The sequence below is a fragment of the Haliotis cracherodii genome, unplaced genomic scaffold (assembly GCF_022045235.1).
Source record: "Haliotis cracherodii isolate W230 unplaced genomic scaffold, xgHalCrac1.p SCAF_8, whole genome shotgun sequence".
NCBI lineage: Eukaryota > Metazoa > Mollusca > Gastropoda > Lepetellida > Haliotidae > Haliotis > Haliotis cracherodii.
In genome coordinates this window covers 2267263-2291352 of record NW_027266341.1, presented here as the reverse complement: position 1 = coordinate 2291352, position 24090 = coordinate 2267263, and the positions used below count along the sequence as shown (strand labels likewise).

Here is a 24090-nt window from a genome sequence, read left to right as displayed (position 1 = left end):
CACTTTCTTGAACACCTTCCTATAATTGAACAACCTGGATGAAATGGTGTTCATATACGAAAATGAAATTGTTGGTGGTTCCTGAAATTTGGAATATTGTGGGACATTTTGGTAAACTTATTTTTGACTGAGAATGTTACTTAAATTTAAGGCAACAATTCCCTTTTTGCAAATTTCAAATTCAAGGACATGCAGTCTTTGATTTAGTGGAGATTTGTTTCTGTTTAGGCCAAACGTTTCAAACCGAACTTTACTCTCTGTACTGTAGACCACCCATCAGCAAAAATTGCTGGAGTCGTTTAATTTCTTTCTTTGACACAGAGTATAGTATTGTCTTACTTTGTGCAGTCCCAATGATCCTCAAGGAGAGGCAACAAATGAATGGTATCATTTGGCCTTTGGCCTTTCTTGTGACCATGGCTACGTCAACGTCTTTGGGATGCTGGAAACAGATTCTATACATTAACGTTGGCACGTCTTTGGTTAGAAAGATTCTTATAAGTCTTATAATTTGTCATATAGGGTTGACTGCATTTAAAAATGCTAGATGGATGGAATATTTCCGCTAATATCCTTACTTTCATGCAAAGAATGGCATGACTTTCAGAATTGAAATGTTGGTAGACACAATTGGAACATTTAGCAAGACCAACTTTCTTAATTAGATTTGTTTGTATTGTTTTCAGCTTGACTTATCTTTGGACAGTATGGTAGCTAGTTAACAGTATGGTGATAAGGTAGCTAAAAAAGCAAATAACATCCCGAGTTGCATATATGCTAGATACACGTCTTCTCGATATTGCGATACTTATTGACTAGCTGTGAAACTTACATCGAATGTCATGGTAATAGCACTTAAACATATACACAATGGAAAAAAATAGATACATGGGACAAAAAGAATGTTTTCCTAAATAACAGTTGATTAGATATATCCCACTTCTCCCTATATTTAGCAGAAGACAAACTTATTCTTGAGCATTGCATTTTTTGCTATAATCTTTTGCCTGATTGTTTTCTGGCGTTAACGTTTTGTGTAATTTAGAGTCTTTTGAAAAGTGTCAATTTAATTTTCTTTCAGAGAGCATATTCAAGTGATACCTAACTGATTGGGCATAGCAGGATGAACCGCCGCAGATCTGCAGCATTGTGTGCAATCATTTTGCTTGTTTCAATACCTGGATTTGTATGGTGGAGAAGTGATCAATATGTGAGTAAATATTTACACGAACATTCATATTGAGTACTTATTTATTTTTTTACGATAACCTCATTGTTTCTACATAACGATCTTCCTCTTTAAAGAACACACAGTGTGTATGTGCAGATGTCTTATGATTGATAGTCAACCTTCCCTTCATGTCGATCACTAGTCCAGCCGGTCAAGCCTTTGGACTGAAATGCTCGTCTACGATTTCAAACATCATACGACTCTTACTCAGGGTTTGAGGGTTTTAGCATTAAATGCACAAGTGAAGCATTTAAAACGTTTCATGACATACATGTAAACTGTGGGACAAGAGACAGTATACTGAGTTGTTTTTTTTATGTAATTGAAATTTGAAAGAAATGTTAAATTTGATTATGTCTATTTAACCTTCACTTATTCCGGGAACATTTTGTAAAAAGTAATCTGTGGCTGGGTGATTTTGTGTAAAAATATATTGGTTCAATGACGACTGGGGTAAGAAATGAATATTTGCAACTACATTCCCCCTACCATGTTTGATGAATTGTAAATGTGTGCCGCAAATTTATTTATTTTCAAAGATACCCACCAGCAGTTGGACATTATGCGGATGTATCTCTTCATTTTTAATGTTTTAAATCAAATAGTATTTTATATAATAGAACCATGTAGAAGTATTCGATGAGTGCTAACTTAGCACCAATGCAGTTGACTTTATAGAAATACTATATCTAACTTAAGATATCTTCATTTGAAAATCAAACATATGATAAAATCAACTGAAAGGTTGACTTGTTTTGCTCCTCAGTTGACAAATTTGACGCGTAAGTGACAAGAATTAATTGACATATTTTGAATTGTACCATATGCCTGTTCTTAAGCAGTCACTGGTCGCCAAGGCGTCTAATGCTCCGCGAATCGCTGTTCAGGCCTGCGCGACAGTATCTGTCATGACCCGAAATGCAAGATTCCTCCTGTGTGTGATTTATGGTTTGCCAGGACCATACCCGAACTTTCATAAAAAGGATAAAACTCCCAGATGAAACTAAAGACCTATTATCCCTTTTGGCGTTCCTCCCAATTTAACCTGATCATGATCTGACATACATTCATATAACAGGAACATTGTTAAGTTGCATTAAGTGTTTCTTATCTCAACTCAATGTTTCAGCTGGACATTGGGGAAGTGTACATGTCTAGTGATGGAAAGCCATTCTCGTTTAACAAGATACCTCGACCAGCTACTCAATCTGAAAACAGCGGAAAACCACTTCATTACTTCAGACAGATTGGAAGAATGTCAACCTTTTTCTTAACTGCTTTTGCAGTAAATGACCGACCAATAAATGGTCGTTTGAACATCAACATAAACACCTTTGATGGCGCCCATGTGACCTTGAAGTGTTGCATCATACTCAGCAACCACACGTTGTTGATAACCAATGCATCCGAACATTACAAGATGTCACGTGCGGGTCATTACCACGCTACACAATACACTTGTTCATTACCGCTTGGGGCAGATGTGGTACAGATGTCCCTGACGTCGTCCTCGTGCAGCCATGACGTACAGGATTATATTCCAGTGAAGAGACCAGTCCAACGACCAGGAGGTTTAGCTCTGTGTGGGAAGACCTTATTTGGAAAAGACCTGAGGCCTCAGCGATTAGTGGAATGGATAGAAATCCAAAAGATACTGGGAGTTGACAAGATTCTGATATTTGATTTGGACAATCCAGAAAGTATACGAAAGATATTTCGGTATTACTCCAAAGAAGGAATACTGGAAGTTCAGCCCTTCGAATTACCAGGAAGAATAGACAGTAATATTATTAAACAATTTTCTTGTAACGTTTTTTTGTTACTCCAGGTGCTAAGGTTGTGTCACTGTGCACAACGTATGTGGTGTCATCGCACCATGAAATAACATAAGTCAAAATAACGTAAAATAACATATAGTAGTAGTTTATTCAGTAGTACGTCCACATGGCCTAAGTACAGTTTTACGTGGCAAGATAAGTGGTCACGTCAGAGTTTGTAATTGAAAAACATGTTTTAAGCAAAAGATTTAAGGAGTTGTAAGTTTCTAGTATTCGGCAACTTTACCATTGACTGAGTGCTGGTAGAGCTATAGTGAGGTATTTCTAATACTTGAGTACTTGGGGCATATAACATAATATGATACTCATCAGTAACAAAAGCTAAATTACAATGTGTAAATAGAGTCGGACTTATCTACATTTTTACATTGTCTTGATATATTGTTTATCATCACTGACGTCTTGTGCAATCCATACATGAGAAAATCCGCAAAAGAATAGAAGATAGCGTATTTCTGATGTCCAATTTGTTTTTTTTCCAATTTCATTCAATTTTCGTAGCATATTATAACATTGATGGGCATGTCTATATTCATTCTTTATAATCTAAACCAATATTTAACAATTCTCATCTGAGTAGATATATACAGACAATGCCGCCCTGTCTCACCAAGGATAGCTTTGTCAGCAGCAAACTTTCCAACTCGCTTGAAGAAGGCTGCTTGGACAAATAGTTTGCACGCACAAGAAAACAGTTGTATTGTTGAAATATATTATTTATTGGAATAATGACATTTGAGAGGGACGATTTTTCATGTCTTTTGCAATTGCATTTTCTTTCAAAAATTTACTTCAAGTCCCCACTTTTTACAAAATGATGTAGCACAATCAAGTTGTCGCTGTAGGCCAATCACAGTATATGAAAATGTCGCAACATCGTCCGCAAATAGAAGGAGCATTAAATCTTTAATACTTTGTGAAATAAATATGCAATAGTTACAAGATGTTACATTTCTGTCACTAATTTATTGATGAAGAAGATAAACAAAAGCGGACTTAAGATGCATCCTTGACGAACTTAAGACGATGTTTGAAATGATGGGGTTATCTCACTATTAATTTTCAAGCAAGATTTAACGGAGCCGTACATGTTTTTGAGACTACTGTGTATTTTTCCATGACATCCTTTCTGTAACAATAAGTTTTTTTCTTGGTCAAAGGTCAAATGCCTTTTTAAAATCTATAAACGCACAAAGGAAACGTCCTTTTGGTCTGAAAAGATACTTACTGTATAATGCTTGTGAAGAGAATAGGTTGTCTATTCTAGACTGATGCCCTCGGAAATCAGCTTGTGATTCTGATAATAGGTCATTTAATTCAATCCATTTTCTTAGTCCTCTTCCAATAATAGCAGTAAACAACTTTCCAGTCACATTTAGTGGGGATACTTCACTGTAATTATTCGGATCATCTTTGTAACCTGATTTTAGCAAACGTAAAATCATGCCAATATTCCATGCTTCAGGGGATACTAAATTATCCAGAATCTGATTAAATACAAGTTTTAGATGTGAAACAATGCAATAAATGCCCACCTCTAAGAATTCGAAGGGTAATGTGTGATTGTGTTAAGGAAGGGTAATGTGTGATTGTATCAAGGAAGGGGAATGTGTAATTGTATCGAGGAAGGGTCATGTGTGACTGTATCATGGAAGGGTTTTGTGCTATTGTATCGAGAAAGAGTAATGTGTAATTGTATCGAGGAAGGGTCATGTGTGATTGTATCATGGAAGGGTTTTGTGGCATTGTATCGAGAAAGAATAATGTGTAATTGTATCGAGGAAGTGTAATGTGTGATTGTATCGAGGAAGGAACATGTGTGATTGTATCATGGAACGGTTTTGTGCTATAGTATCGAGAAAGAGTAATGTGTAATTGTATCGAGGAAGGGTAATGTGTGATTGTATCGAGGAAGGGAAATGTGTAATTGTATCAAGAAGGAGTAATGTGTAATTGTATCGAGGAAGGGCATTGCTTGATTGTACCGAGGGAAGGAAATGTGTTATTGTTTCGAGGAAGGGTAATGTGTGATGGTATCGAGGAAGGGGAATGTGTAATTGTATCGAGGAAGGGATATGTGTGATTGTATCATGGAAGGGTTTTGTGCTTTTGTATCGAGAAAGAGTAATGTGTCATTACATCGAGGAAGGGAAATGTGTGATTGTATCGAGGAAGGGAAATGTGTAATTGTATCAAGAAGGAGTAATGTGTAATTGTATCGAGGAAGGGCATTGTGTGATTGTATCGAGGGAAGGGAATGTGTGATTGTATCGAGGAAGGATAATGTGTTATTGTATCAAAGAAGGGTAATGTGTGATTGTATCGAAGAAGGGTAATGTGTGTATTTGTATCAAGAAGGAGTAATGTGTAATTGTATCGAGGAAGGGTACTGTGTGATGATATCAAGGAAGGATAATGTGTAAGTATATCGAGGAAGGATAATGTGTGATTGTATCGAGGAAGGATATTGTGTAATTGTATCGAGTAAGGGCACTGTGTGATGATATCGAGAAAGGATAATGTGCAACTATATCGAGGAAGGATAATGTGTGATTTTATCGAGGAAGGATAATGTGTTATTGTATCGAGGAAGGGTACTGTGTGATGATATCGAGGAAGGATAATGTGTAAGTGTATCGACGAAGAGTCATGTGTGATTATATCGAGGAAGGATAATGTGTTATTGTATCAAAAAAGGGTAATGTGTGATTGTATCGAGGAAGGGTACTGTGTGATGATATCGAGGAGGGATAATGTGTAAGTGTATCATGGAATGATAATGTGTGATTCTATCGAGGAAGGATAATCTGTTATTGTATCGAGGAAGAGCATTGTGTGATTCTACCGAGGGAAGGGAATGTGTTATTGTTTCGAGGAAGAGTAATGTGTCATTGTATCGAGGAAGGGGAATGTGTAATTGTATCGAGGAAGGGTCATGTGTGATTGTATCAAGAAGGAGTAATGTGTAATTGCATAGAGGAAGGGAAATGTGTAATTGTATCGAGGAAGGGAAATGTGTCATTGTATCAAGAAGGAGTAATGTGTAATTGTATCGAGGAAGGGCATTGTGTGATTGTATCTAGGGAAGGGATTGTGTTTTTATTTCGAGGAAGGGTAATGTGTGAGGGTAGCGAGGAAGGATAATGTGTAATTGCATCGAGGAAGGGCATTGTGTGATTGTATCGAGGGAAGGGAATGTGTGATTGTATCGAGGAAGGATAATGTGTTATTGTATCAAACAAGGGTAATGTGTGATTGTATCGAAGAAGGGTAATGTGCGTATTCGTATTTAGAAGGAGTAATGTGTAATTGTATCGAGGAAGGGCATTGTGTGATTGTATCGAGGGAAGGGAATGTGTGATTGTATCGAGGAAGGATAATGTGTTATTGTATCAAAGAAGGGTAATCTGTGATTGTATCGAAGAAGGGTAATGTGTGTATTTGTATTTAGAAGGAGTAATGTGTAATTGTATCGAGGAAGGGTACTGTGTGATGATATCAAGGAAGGATAATGTGCAAGTGTATCGAGGAAGGATAATGTGTAATTGTATCGAGGAAGGATAATGTGTAATTGTATCGAGGAAGGGTACTGTGTGATGATATCAAGGAAGGATAATGTGTAAGTATATCGAGGAAGGATAATGTGTGATTGTATCGAGGAAGGTTAATGTGTTATTGTATCAAAGAATGGTAATGTGTAATTGTATCAAGGAAGGGAAATGTGTAATTGTATCAAGAAGGAGTAATGTGTAATTGTATCGAGGAAGGGTAATGTGTGATGATATCCAGGAGGTATACTGTGTAAGTGTATCGTGGAAGGATAATGTGTGATTGTATCGAGGAAGGATAATGTGTTATTGTATCGAGGAAAGGTACTGTGTTGTGATATCGAGGAAGGATAATGTGTAAGTGTATCGAGGAAAGAAAATGTGTGATTGTATCGAGGAAGGATAATGTGTTATTGTATCAAAAAAGGGTGATGTGTGATTGTATCGAGGAAGGATAATGTTTGATTGTATCGAGGAAGGATTATGTGTTATTGTATCGAGGAAGGGTACTGTGTGATGATATCGAGGAAGGATAATGTGTAAGTGTATTGAGGAAGGATAATATGTGATTGTATCGAGGAAAGGTAATGTGTAATTGTATCGGGGAAAGAAAATGTGTGATTGTATCGAGGAAGGATAATGTGTGATTGTATCAAAGAAGGGTAATGTGTGATTGTATCGAGGAATGGAAATGTGTATTTGTATCAAGAAGGAGTAATTTGTAATTGTATCGAGGAAGGGCATTGTGTGATTGTACCGAGGGAAGGGAATGTGTTATTGTTTCGAGGAAGGGTAATGTATGATGATATCGAGGAAGGATAATGTGTAATTGTATCGAAGAAGGATTATGTGTGATTTTATCGAGGAAAGATAATGTGTTATTGTATCAAAGAAGGATAATGTGTGATTGTATCGATGAGGGGAAATGTGTGATTGTATCAAGAAGGAGTAATGTGTAATTGTATCGAGGAAGGGCATTGTGTGATTGCATCGAGGAAGGGAAATGTAAAATTGTATCAAGAAAGAGTAATGTGTCATTGTATTGAGGAAGGGCATTGTGTGATTGTATTGAGGAAGGGTAATGTGTGATTGTATCGAGGAAGGATAATGTGTAATTGTATCGAGGAAGGATAATGTGTAAGTGTATCGAGGAAGGATAATGTGTGATTGTATCGAGGAGGAATAATGTTTGATTGTATCGAGGAAGGGTAATGTGTGATTTGACTTTGAGGGTAATATGTGATTCAGCGAGGAAGGATAATGTGTGATAGTTTCGAGGAAGGGTAATGTGTGATTGTATCATGGAAGGGTTTTGTGCTATGATATTGAGAAAGGGTAATGCGTTATTGTATCGAGGAAAGGTAATGTGTGATTGTGTCGAGGAGGGATATTGTGTGATTGTACCGAGGAAAGGGAATGTGCAATTGTATCGAGGAAGGGTAATGTGTGATTGGACTAGTAGTGGTAATGTCTGATGGTATCGAGAAAGGATAATGTGAGTATCGAGAAAGGGTATTGTTTCATTGTATCTAGGAAAGATAATGTGGGATTTTATCGAGGAAGGTTAATGTTTGATTGCATCGAGGAAGGATTGAGTGTGATTGTAGCAAAGAAGGATAATGTGTGATTATATTGAGGAAGGGTATTGTGTGATTGTATCGAGGAAGCTTAAGGTTTGATTGCATCGAGGAAGTGGAATGTGTGATTGTTTAGAGGAAGGGTAATCTGTGATTGTATCAAGGAAGGATCTTGTGTGATTTTACCGAGGAAGGGTATTGTGTGATTGTATCGAGGAGGGGTAATGCGTGATTGTATCGAAGAAGGATAATTTGTGATTGTATCAAGGAAAGGTAATGTGTGATCGTATCGAGGAAGGATTATGTGTGATTGTATCGAAGAAGTATAATGTGTGATTGTATCAAGGAAGGGCTAGGTGTGATTGTATCGCAGAACGATAATGTGTGATCGTATCGAGGAAGTGGAATGTGTGATTGTATCCAGGAAGGGTAGTGAGTGGTTGTATCTAGGAAGGGTAATATGTGATTATATCAAGGAAGGATCATGTGTGATTATATCGACGAATGGTATTTTGGGATTGTTTCAAGGAAGGGTATTGTGTGATTTTATGGAGGACGGGTAATGTGTATTTGCATCGAGGAAGGATAATGAGTGATTGTATTGAGGAAGGGTCAGATGTGATTGCATCGAGGAAGGGTAAGGTTTGATTGTATCGAGGGAGGGTAATTTGTCATTGTATCGAGGAAGGATAATATGTGATGGTATCGAGAAAGGGTAATGTGTGATTGCATCTAGGTGGTGTCATGTGTGATTGTGTTGAGGAAGGGTATTGTGCTATTGTTTCGAGGAAGAGTATTGTCTGATTGTTTCGAGAAAGGGTAATGTGTGATTGTATCGAGGAGGGGTATTGTGTGACTGCATCGAGGATGGATAATGAGTGTTTGTATTGAGGAAAGGTGCTTTTATCGAAGAGTGAGTGAGTGAGTGAGTGAGTGAGTGAGTGAGTGAGTGAGTTGGGTTTTACGCCGCTTTTAACAGTATTCCAGTTTTATCGCGACGTGTCAGCTTAATTTGGGAGGAAAGCCCGAAGTGGTGCAGGTCTCAGACGTTTACCACTTTGGTGAAACCCACGAGGGTATGGTGCTGACAAACCTAGAAACATTATCGGGACGAACCGGGATTCGAACCCACAATCATAGGTTTCTGGGGTGCCCAAGGGACGCAACTCTGCACGGCGAATCGCGGCACCTTAGACGACTGGGCCACCCGTGCCCCCTTTTATCGAAGAGGGTATTGTGTGATTGTAACGAGGAAGGGTAATGTGTGATTGTATTGAAGAAGGATAATGTGTGATTGTATCGAGAAGGGTAATGTGGGATTTTGTCGAGGAAAGGTAATCTGTGATTGGACATGGAGGGGTAATGTATGATGATATCGAGGAAGGGTAATGTGTGATTGTATCGAGGAAGGATAATGTGTGTTTGTATCGAGGAAGTGTAATGTGTGATTGTATCAAGGGAGGATAATGTGTCATTGTATTGAGGAGGGGTGTTGTGTGATTGTATTGAGGAAGGATAATGTGTGATTGTAACGAGGAAAGGGTAATGTGTGTTTACATCGAGGTGGGGTAATGTTTGATTGCATCATGGGGTAATGTTTGATTGTATCATGGAAGGGCTTTTTCCTATTGTATCGAAGAAGAGTAATGTGTCATTGTATCGAGGAAGTGTAATGTGTGATTGTATCATGGAAGGGTTTTGTGCTCTTGTATCGAGGAAGAATAATGTGTGATTGTATCAAGGAAGGATAATGCGGATTCTAGCGAGGAGGGATTTTTGTGTGATTATATCAAGGAAGGATCATGTGTGATTGTACCGAGGAAGGGTATTCTGTGATTGTATCGAGAAAGGGTAATGTGTTATTGTATCGAGGAAGGGTATTGTGTGAATGCATCAAGGAAAAGGAATGTGTAATTTTATGGGGGAAGGGTAATGTGTGATTGGACTAGGAGGGGTAATTTGTGATGGTATCGAGGAAGGATAATCTGTGATTGTATCGAGGAAGGATAATGTGTGATTGTATCTACTAAAGGGTAATGTGTGATTACATCGAGGAAGGGTAATGTGTGATTGTATCATGGAAGGATAATGTGTGATTGTATCGAGGAAAGGGTAATATGTGATTACAGCGAGGAAGTGTATTGTGTGATTGTATCATGGAAGGGTTTTGTGCAATTGTATCGAGGAAGAGTACTGTGTCATTGTATCGAGGAAGGGTAATGCGGATTCTATCGAGGAGGGGTTTTGTGTGATTGTATCGAGATAGGGTAATGTGTGATTTTATCGAGGAAGGGTATTGTGTGATTGTCTCAAGGAGGGGTAATGTGTGATTGTATCGAGGAAGGGTAATGTGTGATTGGACTAATAGTGGTAATGGGTGATGTTATCGAGGAAGGAAAATGTGTGATTTGATGGAGAAAGGATTAGGTGTGACTGTGACGAGGATGGGTAATGCCTGATTGTTTCGAGAAAGGGTTATGTGTTATTTTATCGAGGAAGGGTATTGTGTAATTGAATCTAGAAAAGGGAATGTGTAATTGTATCGAGGAAGTGTAATGTGTGATTGCATCTAGGAAAGGGCATGTGTAATTGTATCGAGGAAGTGTAATGTGTGATTGCATCTAGGAAAGGGAATGTGTAATTGTATAGAGGAAGGTAATGTGTGATTGGACTTGGAGGGGTAATTTGTGATGGTTTCGAGGAAGGATACTGTGTGATTGTATCGAGGACGGTTAATGTGTGATTGTATCGTTTAAGTGTAATGTGTGGTTTTAATTGAGGAGGGTATTGTGTGATTGTATCGAAGAAGGGTAATGTGTGATTGTATCAAGGAAGCGTAAACTGAGATTGCGTCGTGGAAGTGTATTGTGTGATTGTATCGAGGAAAGGGAATGCGTAATTTTATCGGGGAATGGTAATGTGTGATTGGACTAGGAGGGGTAATATGTGATGGTATCGATGAAGGATAATGTGTGATTGTATCGTTGAAGATAATGTGTGATTTGATGGAGAAAGGATAAGGTGTGACTGTGACGAGGAAGGGTAATGTGTGGTCTTTTCGAGAAAGGGTAATGTGTTATTGTATCGAGGAAGGGTATTGTGTGATTGCATCAAGGAAAAGGAATGTGTATTTTATCGTGGAAGGGTAATGTGTGATTGGACTAGGAGGGGTAATGTGTGATGGTATCGAGGAAGGATAATGTGTGATTGTATCGAGGAAGGATAATGTGTGATTTGATGGAGAAAGGATTAGGTGTGACTGTGACGAGGAAGGGTAATGCCTGATTGTTTTGAGAAAGGGTTATGTGTGATTTTATCGAGGAAGGGTATTGTGTGATTGCATCTAGGAAAGGGAATGTGTAATTGTGTCGAGGAAGGGTAATGTGTGATTTTATCATGGAAAGGTTTTGTGCAATTGTATCGAGAAACAGTAATGTGTGATTGTATCGAGGAAGGGTTATGCAGATTGTATCGAGGAGGGGTTTTGTCTGATTGTATCGAGGAGGGGTTTTGTGTGATTACATCGAGGAAGGGTAATGTGTGATTGTATCGAGGAAGGATAATGTGTGATTGTATCTAGGAAAGGGTAATGTGTGATTACATCGAGGAAGGGTAATGTGTGATTTTATCATGGAAGGGTTTTGTGCAATTGTATCGAGGAAGAGTAATGTGTCATTGTATCGAGGAAGGGTAATGCGGATTTTATCGAGGAGGGGTTTGTGTGATTGTATGGAGGAAGGGTTTTGTGTGATTGTATCGAGGAAGGGTAATGTGTGATTTTATCGAGGAAGGATAAGGTGTGACTGTGTCGAGGAAGGGTGATGTCTGACTGTATCGAGAAAGGGTAATGTGTGATTGTATCGCGGAAGGGTATTGTGTGATTGCACCGAGGAAAGGGAATGTGCAATTTTATCGAGGAAGGGTAATTTATGATTTGACTAGGAGGGGTAATATGTGATGGTATCGAGGAAGGATAATGGGAAAGTGAATGTGTGGTATTTTCGGGAAAGGGTAATGTGTGATTTTATCGAGGAAGAGTATTGTGTGATTGAATCGAGGAAAGGGAATGTGTAATTGTATCGAGGAAGGGTAATGTGTGATTGGACTAGGAGGGGTAATGTGTGATGGTTTCGAAGAAGGATACTGTGTGATTGTATCGAGGAAGGGTAATGTGTGATTGGACTAGGAGGTGTAATGTGTGGTGGTTTCGAGGAAGGGAAATGTGTGATTTTATCGAGGAGGGTAATAAGTGATTCTATCGTAGAAGGCTAATGTCTGATTGTATCGAGGAGGCGTACTGTGTTATTCCATCGAGGAAGAAAAATGTGTCATTCAATCGAGAAAGGGTATTGTGTGATTGTATCGAGAAAGGGTATTGTGTGATTGCATCAAGGAAGGGTAATGTGTGATTGTATCAGGGAAGGATAAGGGGTGACTGTGTTGGGGATGGGCAATGTGTGATGGTGTGGAGAGAGGGTAATGTCTAATTGTATCAAGGAACGGTAATCTGTGATTGGACTAAGAGGGTAATGTGTCATGGTATCGAGGAAGGATAATGTGGGATTTTATTGAGGGAGGATAATGTGTGATTGTTTCGAGGAGGGTTAATGTATGATTGTATTGGGGAAGGGTAATGTGTGATTGTATCGAGGAAGGGTAATGTGTGATTGGTCTAATAGTGGTAATGGGTGATGTTATCGAGGAAGGATAATGTGCGATTTTATTGAGGAAGAGTAATTTGTGATTGTTTTTAGGAGGGGTAATCTTTGATTGTAGCGAGGAAGGATAATGTGTGATTGTAGTATGGAAGGGTAATGTGTGATTGTATCGATGAGGCGTATTATATGATTGTATCGAGGAAGGGTAATGTGTGATTGTATCGAAAAAGGATAATGTGTGTTTGGATCAAGGAAGGGTAATGTGTGATTGTATCGAGGAAGGGTAATATGTGATTGGACTAATAGTGATAATGGGTGATGTTATCGAGGAAGGGTAATGTGTGATTGTAGTGTGGAAGGGTAATGTGTGATTGTATCGAGGAGGCGTATTATGTGATTGTATCTAGGAAGGGTAATATGTGATTGTATCGAAGAAGGATGATGTGTGATTGTATCGAATAAAGATAATGTATGGTTGTATCGATGAAGGGTAATGTGTGATTGTTTCGAGGAAGGGTAATGTGTGATTGTATCGAGGATGGGTAATGTGTAATTGCATCGAGGAAGGATAATGTGTGATTGTATCGAATAAAGATAATGTATGGTTGTATCGATGAAGGGTAATGTGTGATTGTTTCGAGGAAGGGTATTGTGTGATTGTATCGAGGAGGGGTAATGTGTGATTGCATCGAGGAAGGAAAATGAGTGATTGTATTGATGAAGGGTCAGATGTGATTGCATCGAGGAAGGGTAAGGTTTGATTGTATCGAGGAAGGGGAATGTGTGATTGGATCGAGCAAGTGTTATGTGTGATTATATCAAGCTGGTTATAAGCATTACCAGTATACAGCTGATTCTTCTTCTATTTGAAGGTGTCGCCTATCGGGATCTGTATAAACACCGCCATGACCATGATGGGCAGTTTTCTCAAGATGAGAGTTTTGTCCTGTTAGACTGCAGAGAGAGACTATCGGGATACAGCTGGGTGATGGGTATTGATGCTGATGAGATCATTCTTCCAAGGAAAAATGTCACTTTGAAACCTTTCATCAAGGTAAGACAAGACCTTATGATCCTTTAGTTTCCTTATTTTCTGTCATAACAAAACAGCCGTCATATAGATGGAATATTGTTGAATTCTGCGTTAAACAACAAACAAACAAACATAACAAAACATCTGAATATTTAACTGTCTATTCATTTACAGTGATGCTACATAATAAATAACACCATTAGGTAATGTACTCTGTCTGAGTTTAATAGATGGGGAACAACGATAAGTACCATTTCCAAAGTGATATTTACTCCAATAGTGAGTGGGTGAGTATGAGAGAGTGAGTTGGGTTTAACGCCGCTTTTAACAGTATACCAGTTTTGTCGCGGCATGTCAGCTTAATGTGTGAGGAACACCCAAAGTGACGCAGGTCCACTTCTGTAAAAACCCGAGCACGGGTATGGTGCTGACAAACCTAGAAACATAATCGGGGCGAACCGGGATTCGAACCCACAATCATAGGTCTCTGGCGTTCCAAAGGGACGCGGCGATTTAGACGACTGGGCCACCCGTGCCCCCAAGGTGAGTATGCTTTTACGCCGCTTTTAGCAATATTCCAGAAATATCACGGCGGGGGACACCAGAAATGGGCTTCACACATTGTACCCACGTCGGGAATCAACCCGGGTGCTCGGTGCGAAGGCTTTAACTACTAGGCTACCCGACCGCCCCTACACCATTAAGATAAAACAGCGTACATAACTTAACATTGCTGATATTCAAATCTCAGGAACTAACTGCCAAGCACCCACAAGCAGCAGGGTTCCACTTCTACATGATGTTCCACTACACCAGCCATGGCAAAACAAGGAACCATTCTTCTGGCATGGAACACTTAGAATACTCCAGGTCAACACCACCTCAATGGAAGGCTTACAAGTACTTTTATATTCCCGACAGAGTGGTGATTCCATCGACTCATTTGGTCAACGCCAAAGCCCCTTACACAGTGTAAGTAGTCAGAGTCTGAAAGAAAGTGTTCGATGTTAAAAAAGTCAGTGAATTGTAATACCGATACATGGACGAGCACTATTCGGCCATGACAGGTCGTTTACATGAAACATGCATTGTCACTGTTCGGTCTTGTCATGATATATGTATTATCAAGGGGACTCGTGTTTGCTAATAAAATAATATTTGAAATATAAATGTTTTATTGTAACCTTATGGGAAAAGTAAATGTGCTTCATATAATGTTTAATATTTTTTTTTTCTAAAACAATAATATGAATCTTATGTACATATTCGTAAAGACATCACCACGACTTTACGGACGTTATTCACAATTTGCACGTGCGTGTCAATGCATGGCGCACAATTTAGATGTTTGTTTTTGGTTTGGCGCATGGTACTCATCAAACCTAAGGCACCAAGAACAATGGGAAGTCAAACAACTTCTTTTTTACTCTCTCTCTCTCTCTCTCAGTATACAGGCGATGTTGTTGATGGATTCAAGGTATTGGCGATGTAGTTGATGGATTAAGTATACAGGCCATGTTGTTGATAGATTTAAGGTATTGGTGGTGTAGTTGATAGATTAAGTATACAGGAGATGTTGTTGATAGATACAGTATACAGGCGATGTTGTTGATAGATTCAGTATACAGGCGATGTTGTTGATAGATTCAGTATACAGGCGATGTTGCTGATAGATTCAAGATATTGGCGGTGTAGTTGATAGATTAAGTATACAGGCGATGTTGTTGATAGATTCAAGGTATTGGCGATGTAGTTGATAGAGTTAGTATACAGGCGATGTTGTTGATAGATTTAAGGTATTGGCGGTGTAGTTGATAGATTCAGTATACAGGCGATGTTGTTGATAGATTCAAGGTATTGGCGGTGTAGTTGATAGATTCAGTATACAGGCGATGTTGTTGATAGATACAGTATACAGGCGATGTTGTTGATAGATTCAAGGTATTAGCGGTGTAGTTGATAGATTAAGTATACAGGCGATGTTGTTGATAGATTCAAGGTTGTCATAAAGTAATGAATGAATGGTGTTTGATAAAAGTAAGAACAGTAAAGCTGTTTGCCTATTGCTGATGCTGTGTACATGTCGTCCGGTGTGATTTCGTTTGTCTACCATTCCGTTTTGGTTCGACGGTTCATACTTTTTATGTAACCACGTGCTGTCCGTGTGCGTGTGTTGACAAACTGCCATGCCTTGCCTTTGATGATGAACTAACTGCTATTAAATGGTCTGAATAACTGCCGAGGACTTCTACGTCTTCTTTTCATGGTCCCGCGAGCCGGATATGTAAGTACAGTGCCTAATTATGAACTGTGACAGTAATGACCATGACATTCCCGGTGAAACACGGTCGCGCTCGCAAGACGGACACCCCGTCCGGTTTTCGTCCAGGCGCAGACGACCACCTGCCTATTTGTCAGATTATGTAGTTGGCATGAATCATGAACTTGATGAAATAATGACCACACGATCGGAAATAAGTGTGGAAAGTGCACATTCTACTAGTTCTTCCGTTTTGTCAAGACTAAGTGATAAGCAAACTGCTGAACTTGAGACAGTAAAACGTAAACATGAACTTGATGAACTTAAGAAGCAGTTAGAAGAAGATAGAGATATAGCTGTTCACATTAAGCATATGGAGGATGAAACATCTGAAACTAGACATGAGCTAGAGAGATTAGAGAGGAGTATCAAGAATCTATCTGGAAGTTGAATCTTGGTTGAGAGATCGATGTTTTCGATGTGCAAGAAAACATAAACCAGAGGACTGTAACCTAAAGACACCATGTCAACTATGTACCGGGTTGCATCTTACTGCCCTACATGATGCATGCAGACATATGACTGCACAGAAGGTGATGTTAACAAAGACCTGTTCCTCGTCTGCACAAGTATATCTTGATCAGCCATCCAGGCCCTTTAGTACCATGTTGAAAGTTGTTGAGGTTACTTTGTATGGACAAGGTCGAAGTATGAATGCTTATGCAATCCTTGATGATGGATCTCAAAGAAACATGATTCTTGAATCCACTGTGAAGTCTCTTGATCTTTTGGAGAAACCAGATACCGTTTTGCTTACAACAATTCGGCGTGAGCCATATCTGTGCAGTGGACACTCTGTGAATCTTCAGGTATCTGCAAAGGATATGCCAGAAACAAGATACAATGTGCTAAATGCCTTCACATCGAGCAACTTGTCTTTATCTGAATATACATACCCAGTGGCTGAACTCAAGAAACAGTGGGCACATATCAGATACTTACCTTTGCCCCATATTGACAATGCTAAACTAGTCATTCTGATTGGTTCATACTTGGCTGAATTGATCGTACCTCAAGAGCCAGTTAGAAGTGGACCAAGTGGTTCTCCAATTGCTGTGCATACCAGACTGGGCTGGTCACTTCAAGGAACACACAATGTACAGCAGCAAGTTAGGACCCAAACAGTATTATTCACTGAGGTGGAATATACTAGTCTCATGAGTGACGTTCAGGCATTGTGGAAAATGGATGTGATGCCTTATCTGAAGAAGGATGTGATAAGGTCAAAGCAGGATAACCTTGCAATGCATATTCTAGAAACTTACACTCAAAGAGTGGAAGTGAATGGTGTTTACCGATATGCAACTCCATTGTTTAGATTCGATGACACAGTGTTTGAGGCTTCAAAAGAAGATATGATCCCAACACTTCAACGTATGGAGCGCCGTTTACTGAATCATCCAGCAAGGGCAGAAATTCACAGTGATCTTGTTCACAAGTTAGTTGATGATGGACTAGTAAAAGTTATTAGTGACAAGGAAGACAGGAAGACTTCTGAGTCATGGTACATACCTCATCATGTTGTGGAACAAAATGGTAAACACAGGTTGGTGTTAAATTGCTCTTATGAACATGATGGTAAAAATCTCAACAAGAAATTGTTACCTGGACCACAGTTGGGACCATCCCTACTTGGAGTTCTTTTAAGTTTTCGGCAACATTCTGTTGCCATTGCTGGGGACATAAAGGCTATGTTCCATCAAGTGCGACTTTTGCCGAGGGACAGATCACTTCTTCGTTTTCTGTGGCGTGACATGAGATGTCACGGTGAACCAGACATTTATGAATGGCAAGTGCTGCCATTTGGAACAACGTGCAGTCCAGTATGTGCTACTTACGCCCTACAGAGGCATGTAAAGAACCACAGGTCAGGCAAAGAACATGTCAAGAGATCTGTTATGGAAGCTTTCTATGTCGACAACTGCCTGGACAGTGTGGCAACTAGTGAAGATGCTAGAACCTTGCTCCATGATATTGGGAATCTGTTGGATGATGGAGGATTTCATGTTCGACAGTGGACCAGTAATGATGCTTCTGTTGTGCAAGATGTCCCATCCGAGGACCGTTCAGTTTCGTGCGAGATGTGGCTGAACAGGGGTGGAGATGATCAGTCTGAGAGAACCTTAGGTTTGTTGTGGTACATCAACACTGATGAGCTCAGTTACAAGCAGAAGCTAACAGAATATGCTTCACTGACCTTGAGAGTGATTTATCACATACTTGCAGACCAATACGATCCTATTGGATTTTTGGCGCCTTTCTTAGCCGTAGCTAAGTGTATTGTTCAAGACCTGTGGGCTGTTAAGAGAGACTGGGATGCAACTATTGAACAAGGTGTCCTATATGACAGATGGATGACTTGGGAGTTGCAGCTACCAAATGTCAGTGAAGTGCGACTTCCACGTTGTTATGCTACATTGCGAACTGACGCAAAAGGAACAATACGGGAAATTCATACTTTCTGTGATGCATCCGAGCGGACATATGGAGCTGTTGCATACATGAGGACTGTTGATGATGGTGATATTCATGTCAGTTTTCTGCAAGCACGTATGAGAGTCGCACCAAAGCGCCAGGTGTCCATGCCTCGGTTGGAGTTGTGTGCCGCTCTTGCAGGAGCTCAGTTGTTAGATGTATTGTCCAGTGAACTTACATTGCCAATCCACAGAATCATGCTTTGGAGTGATTCAACAACAGTATTGACATGGATCAAATCTGACTCTTGCCGTTATAAAGTGTTTGTGGGAACACGTGTTGCGGAGATACAGACCCTTACTGAATCCTCTCAGTGGTGTTACATCAACACTGCATCCAATCCAGCAGATGACTTAAAAGGCAAGAAATTGATAGATATAAGTGATGATCAATCCCGATGGAGAAATGGTCCTACCTTCTTACATCTATCTCCTGACCAGTGGCCGATTGAAATTCAGCCAGACACTGTAGATGACAGTGAAGTGAAAACAAGGTGCATGCTGTTTGCATTGAATGTTGATCTACCTGTTGATCCCAACAGTTGTACAGATTGGAATGATCTCGTCACCAAGACTATGCAGGTGCTTCATGGGGCGGCTGATGATGCTGATACCAGAACACAAACTGAAATGCATCTCTACAGCCTTGCACAGCGACAGTGCTTTCCAGATGCGTTTACTGCATTTGAATCTGGGAAACTTGTACCTTCCAGTAATAGGTTGCTGAAGCTTGATCCTGTTTATGATTCAACCTACAAGGTTATACGTGTAGGCGGAAGACTACACAGATCTGAAGACTTACCTGGAGATGTGAAGCACCCTGTACTGTTGGATCCAAAGCATGCCATGACCCAACTCCTCATAAAGGAGTATGATGAAAGACTTAAACACTGTGGACCTGAACGGGTGCTTGCGGAAATGAGAAGAATTTTCTGGATCATACATGGAAGGGAGGCAATTCGCAAGTATCAGCGCAAGTGCAGAACATGCCAGAAATGGAGAGGCAAGCCAGAAGCTCCCAAGATGGCTGATTTGCCATCAGCACGACTTCGATTATTCAAGCCAGCTTTTTATTCAACTGGAATTGACTGTTTTGGCCCTTTGATGGTGAAGATTGCTCGAAGATTGGAAAAGAGATGGGGCATTCTTTATAAATGTATGACGACAAGAGCTGTTTATCTTGACATATTGGACAAAATGGACACTGATTCATTTTTGATGTCACTTAGACGTTTCATATCAAGACGTGGCAAGCCTTATGAAGTTTTATGTGACAGAGGCACAAATTTTCGGGGCGGTCAGAGAGAGCTTGAGGAGGCATGGGCAGCGATGACTCCTTCACTGAATCGACATCTAGCAAAACAGAAAATCTCCTTTCGGTTTAATCCACCAAGTGCTCCACACTTCGGTGGTGCATGGGAACGGGAGATTAAGTGCATCAAGGATGGACTCAAGGTAATCATGGGAGACCAATCAGTCACTGAACCTGTACTTCACACAGTATTTGCTGAAATTGAAGGCATTTTGAACTCTAAACCATTAGGTTATGTGTCTAGTGATGTGCGTGACATAGACCCCATTACTCCCAATGTTCTGCTGATGGGACGTCTGGATCAATCCCTTCCACAGGTGGTTTACCCTGCCAGTGAAATCATAGGAAGACGCAGGTGGCGCCATAGTCAAGTCCTTGCAGATCACTTTTGGAAGCACTATTTGAGTCGTTATTTGCCAGACTTGCAGTTAAGAAGCAAATGGGTTTCTGATAAGAAAGATCAGAGAGACATAGACTGTAAGGATGTTGTGACCCACAAAGCGTGCGTGCCACCTGGTTAGTTGGAAGAGTTTCCAAGATCCATCCCAGTAGTGATGGCAGAGTTCGTGTTGCCACAGTAACGGTGGGTGACCGTGACATTATGCGACCAGTCACGCGACTGATCAGACTCCCAGAATGCCCAGATGATAACTGATTATCTTTGCATTGAGATGTGACTTTTATATTGTATAGCCAATGACTGACCTTGTTTTGGTGCCATTGAACAGAATTGACATTAATGCATCCTTAATGATAATTTTGACTATCCCTAAAGGGAATTACTTTATTCTTTTTCCAAATTTTGTTCCAAATTTGAAGGCGGCTTTGTCATAAAGTAATGAATGAATGCTGTTTGATAAAAGTAAGAACAGTAAAGCTGTTTGCCTATTGCTAATGTTGTGTACATGTCGTCCGGTGTGATTTCGTTTGTCTGCCATTCCGTTTCGGTTCGACAGTTGAATGCACCCGGTTCATACTGTTTTATGTAACCACGTGCTGTCCGTGTGCGTGTGTTGACAAACTGCCATGCCTTGCCTTTGATGATGAACTAACTGCTATTAAATGGTCTGAATAACTGCCGAGGACTTCTTAGTCTTCTTTTCAAAGGTATTGGCGGTGTAGTTGATAGATTCAGTATACAGGCGATGTTGTTGATAGATACAGTATACAGGCGATGTTGTTGATAGATCCAAGGTATTGGCGGTGCAGTTGATAGATTCAGTATACAGGCGATGTTGTTGATAGATTCAAGGTATTGGCGATGTAGTTGATAGATTCAGTATTCAGGCGATGTTGTTGATAGATACAGTATACATGCGATGTTGTTGATAGATTCAAGGTATTGGCGGTGTAGTTGATAGATTCAGTATACAGGCGATGTTGTTGATAGATTAAGTATACAGGCCATGTTGTTGATAGATACAGTATACAGGCGATGTTGTTGATAGATACAGTATACAGGCGATGTTGTTGATAGATTCAAGGTATTGGTGGTGTAGTTGATAGATACAGTATACAGGCGATGTTGTTGATAGATCCAAGGTATTGGCGGTGTAGTTGATAGATTCAGTATACAGGCGATGTTGTTGATAGATTCAAGGTATTAGCGATGTAGTTGATAGATTCAGTATTCAGGCGATGTTGTTGATAGATACAGTATACAGGCGATGTTGTTGATAGATTCAAGGTATTGGCGGTGTAGTTGATAGATTCAATGTACAGGCGATGTTGTTGATAGATTCAAGGTAATAGCGGTGTAGTTGATAGATTCAGTATACATGCGATGTTGTTGATAGATTCAGTATACAGGCGATGTTATTGATAGGTTCAGTATACAGGCGATGTTTTTGACAGATTCAAGGTATTGGCGGTGTAGTTGATAGATTCAGTATACAGGCGATGTTGTTGATAGATTCAGTATACAGGCGATGTTATTGATAGGTTCAGTATACAGACGATGTTGTTGATAGATTCAAGGTATTGGCGGTGTAGTTGATAGATTCAGTATTCAGGCGATGTTGTTGATAGATTCAAGGTATTGGCGGTGTAGTTGATAGATTCAGTATACAGGCGATGTTGTTGATATATTCAGTGTACAGGCGATGTTGTTGATAGATTCAAGGTATTTGCGGTGTAGTTTTTTTTATTTTTAATATTTTTATTTCAATTCAGTAGACATAAATGTAACATTGGTAACATGTATATGTTGATTGATTATATTAAGTAGGCTGATAATGCCTTCCATTTTCTGTCGAATCTATTAATACTACTATTTTTCATTGCGATACATTTTTTCTATTTTACATACATCTTTCAATATTTTTATGAAAAAGGAAAGCACAATGGAGTTTTCTTAATGCTGATGGTTGAAAAGGTAGTTGTTTTTGTTGTAGCAAAAAAACTTATCCAGAAGAGTAATATGAATATCATATGCAAATTTCGTGTAAAGGTACATTTCAATTTCTAACTAAAATTCCTTTACAATAACGCATTCTACAAACACATGGTACAAGTTTTCAGACTCAGAGACACAAAATGAGCATATATCATCATCCATTAACTTAATTTTCAATAATTCCTTTTTGGTATATAGAGATCTATATATGAATCCGTACTGGACATCTATTAGTTTAATATAATTTGTACACATTCTACAATCAGAGAAAACATTATTCCATAAAATGCTTTGATTAAGTTCATTTTCCCATTTACCACAAATCAGAGGAAAGATACTTGATACTTGAACTTGATACTTGACAAACTTGGCTCCTGTATACTGGCCTATTCCCATATATTAAGATATAAAAAAATGCAGCAAACAGGGTGTGGGTTGTCAAGGCATTGTCAGGCAGGCATGTGAAGACTCCCCAACACTGCAACTTTCTGGATTACCCAGATTGTCAGAAGGGCTGTATTCCTTGTAGCAAACTCAGGTACACTCCCATTGTCAGTCAACAGATTGGAAGGTACCAAACCTAAGGCACAGAGAACAATGGTAGGTCGGACAACTTGATACTTGTGATGCAAGCGTGACATTTCGAAAGCGAGGTCTGCATATTTGCCACGTTTTTCCTCAATCTTGTCAATCACATTATTGTCAAAAGGGACAGAAAATTCAATGATATAAATTTTTTCATTGGATTTTTCAAAAAGGACAAGATCAGGTTTGTTGGCTTGGATACGTCTGAGGCTGTTTACGGGTCTATTCCAAAGGATTTTGTATTTATCACTTTCCATGATGCCCTCTACATATTCCGGGTCGTATTATTATTATTATTATTATTATTATTATTATTATTATTATTTGAAAATTTTCTTGGCGACAATTATCGTTTTAAGGTGTATCTGATATGAGAATGTTGGCATGTCATATGTTCAACGACAGAATTGCTACTGGCTTGTTTTCGCAGAGAGACGCCACACCGATTGCTTATTGATTGATAGTGACCTTGTTTTCAAGAATATATTTTTTTACAAAAGAGATGTCACCTAATCTTTTATCTCTGCCATTGATGTTTCAATTTGTTCTTTCAGACCCCGTGTGTCCCCAAGTGTTGGCGTTATTCATCACGTGCGTCTATGCATTCATAAAGAGAGCGTCTGCTTCCCTCCAGACTCGGTTATTGATGATTCTCTTCTGAGATTTGAGGCCGAATTGCCACAGAGAGTTAAACAGGCGATGAAAGAAATGGTGTAATTTGTGCATGTATTTTCTTTACCTGAATTCACTGAGATAGTAATAAAAGAGATATATTATTACTGATGCAAACGTCGTCTCTTTAGCCGACATGTGTATACAATCACTCATTAAACAATAGCAGGCATAATTTCCATAATTACTTGATAAATACCCCATATGGTGTATCTGATATATCACCACACTTTTGGGCCATCGCTGATTGGCTACTCACCAAATGAAGGCGGGGTTGGCCGATAACTGGGTTACCCTCACCCACTACAATAAGAGGGGTGTCAATTAAATATTTCCCCTAAACCACTTAGGGTTATCATATTCGGTTGAAATTTCACACGTGTAATGATACATGTATCTATGGGTTATGTCTGAATTTGCAGCACCGAACTATTATTCTAATCACTT

The 24090-nt window shown here is 39.4% G+C and overlaps 1 protein-coding gene across 1 annotated transcript; it reads left to right on the top strand.

Moving 5' to 3' along the window:
• Positions 1-1123: 1123 nt before the first annotated feature.
• Positions 1124-23879, top strand: LOC139450513 (uncharacterized). Its single transcript, XM_071232246.1, has 5 exons — positions 1124-1210; positions 2361-3012; positions 13725-13906; positions 14637-14857; positions 23526-23879. Exons 1-5 carry the CDS (start codon positions 1124-1126, stop codon positions 23686-23688), a joined length of 1305 nt encoding a protein of 434 aa, XP_071088347.1. The 3' UTR covers positions 23689-23879.
• The last annotated feature ends 211 nt before the right edge of the window (positions 23880-24090 follow it).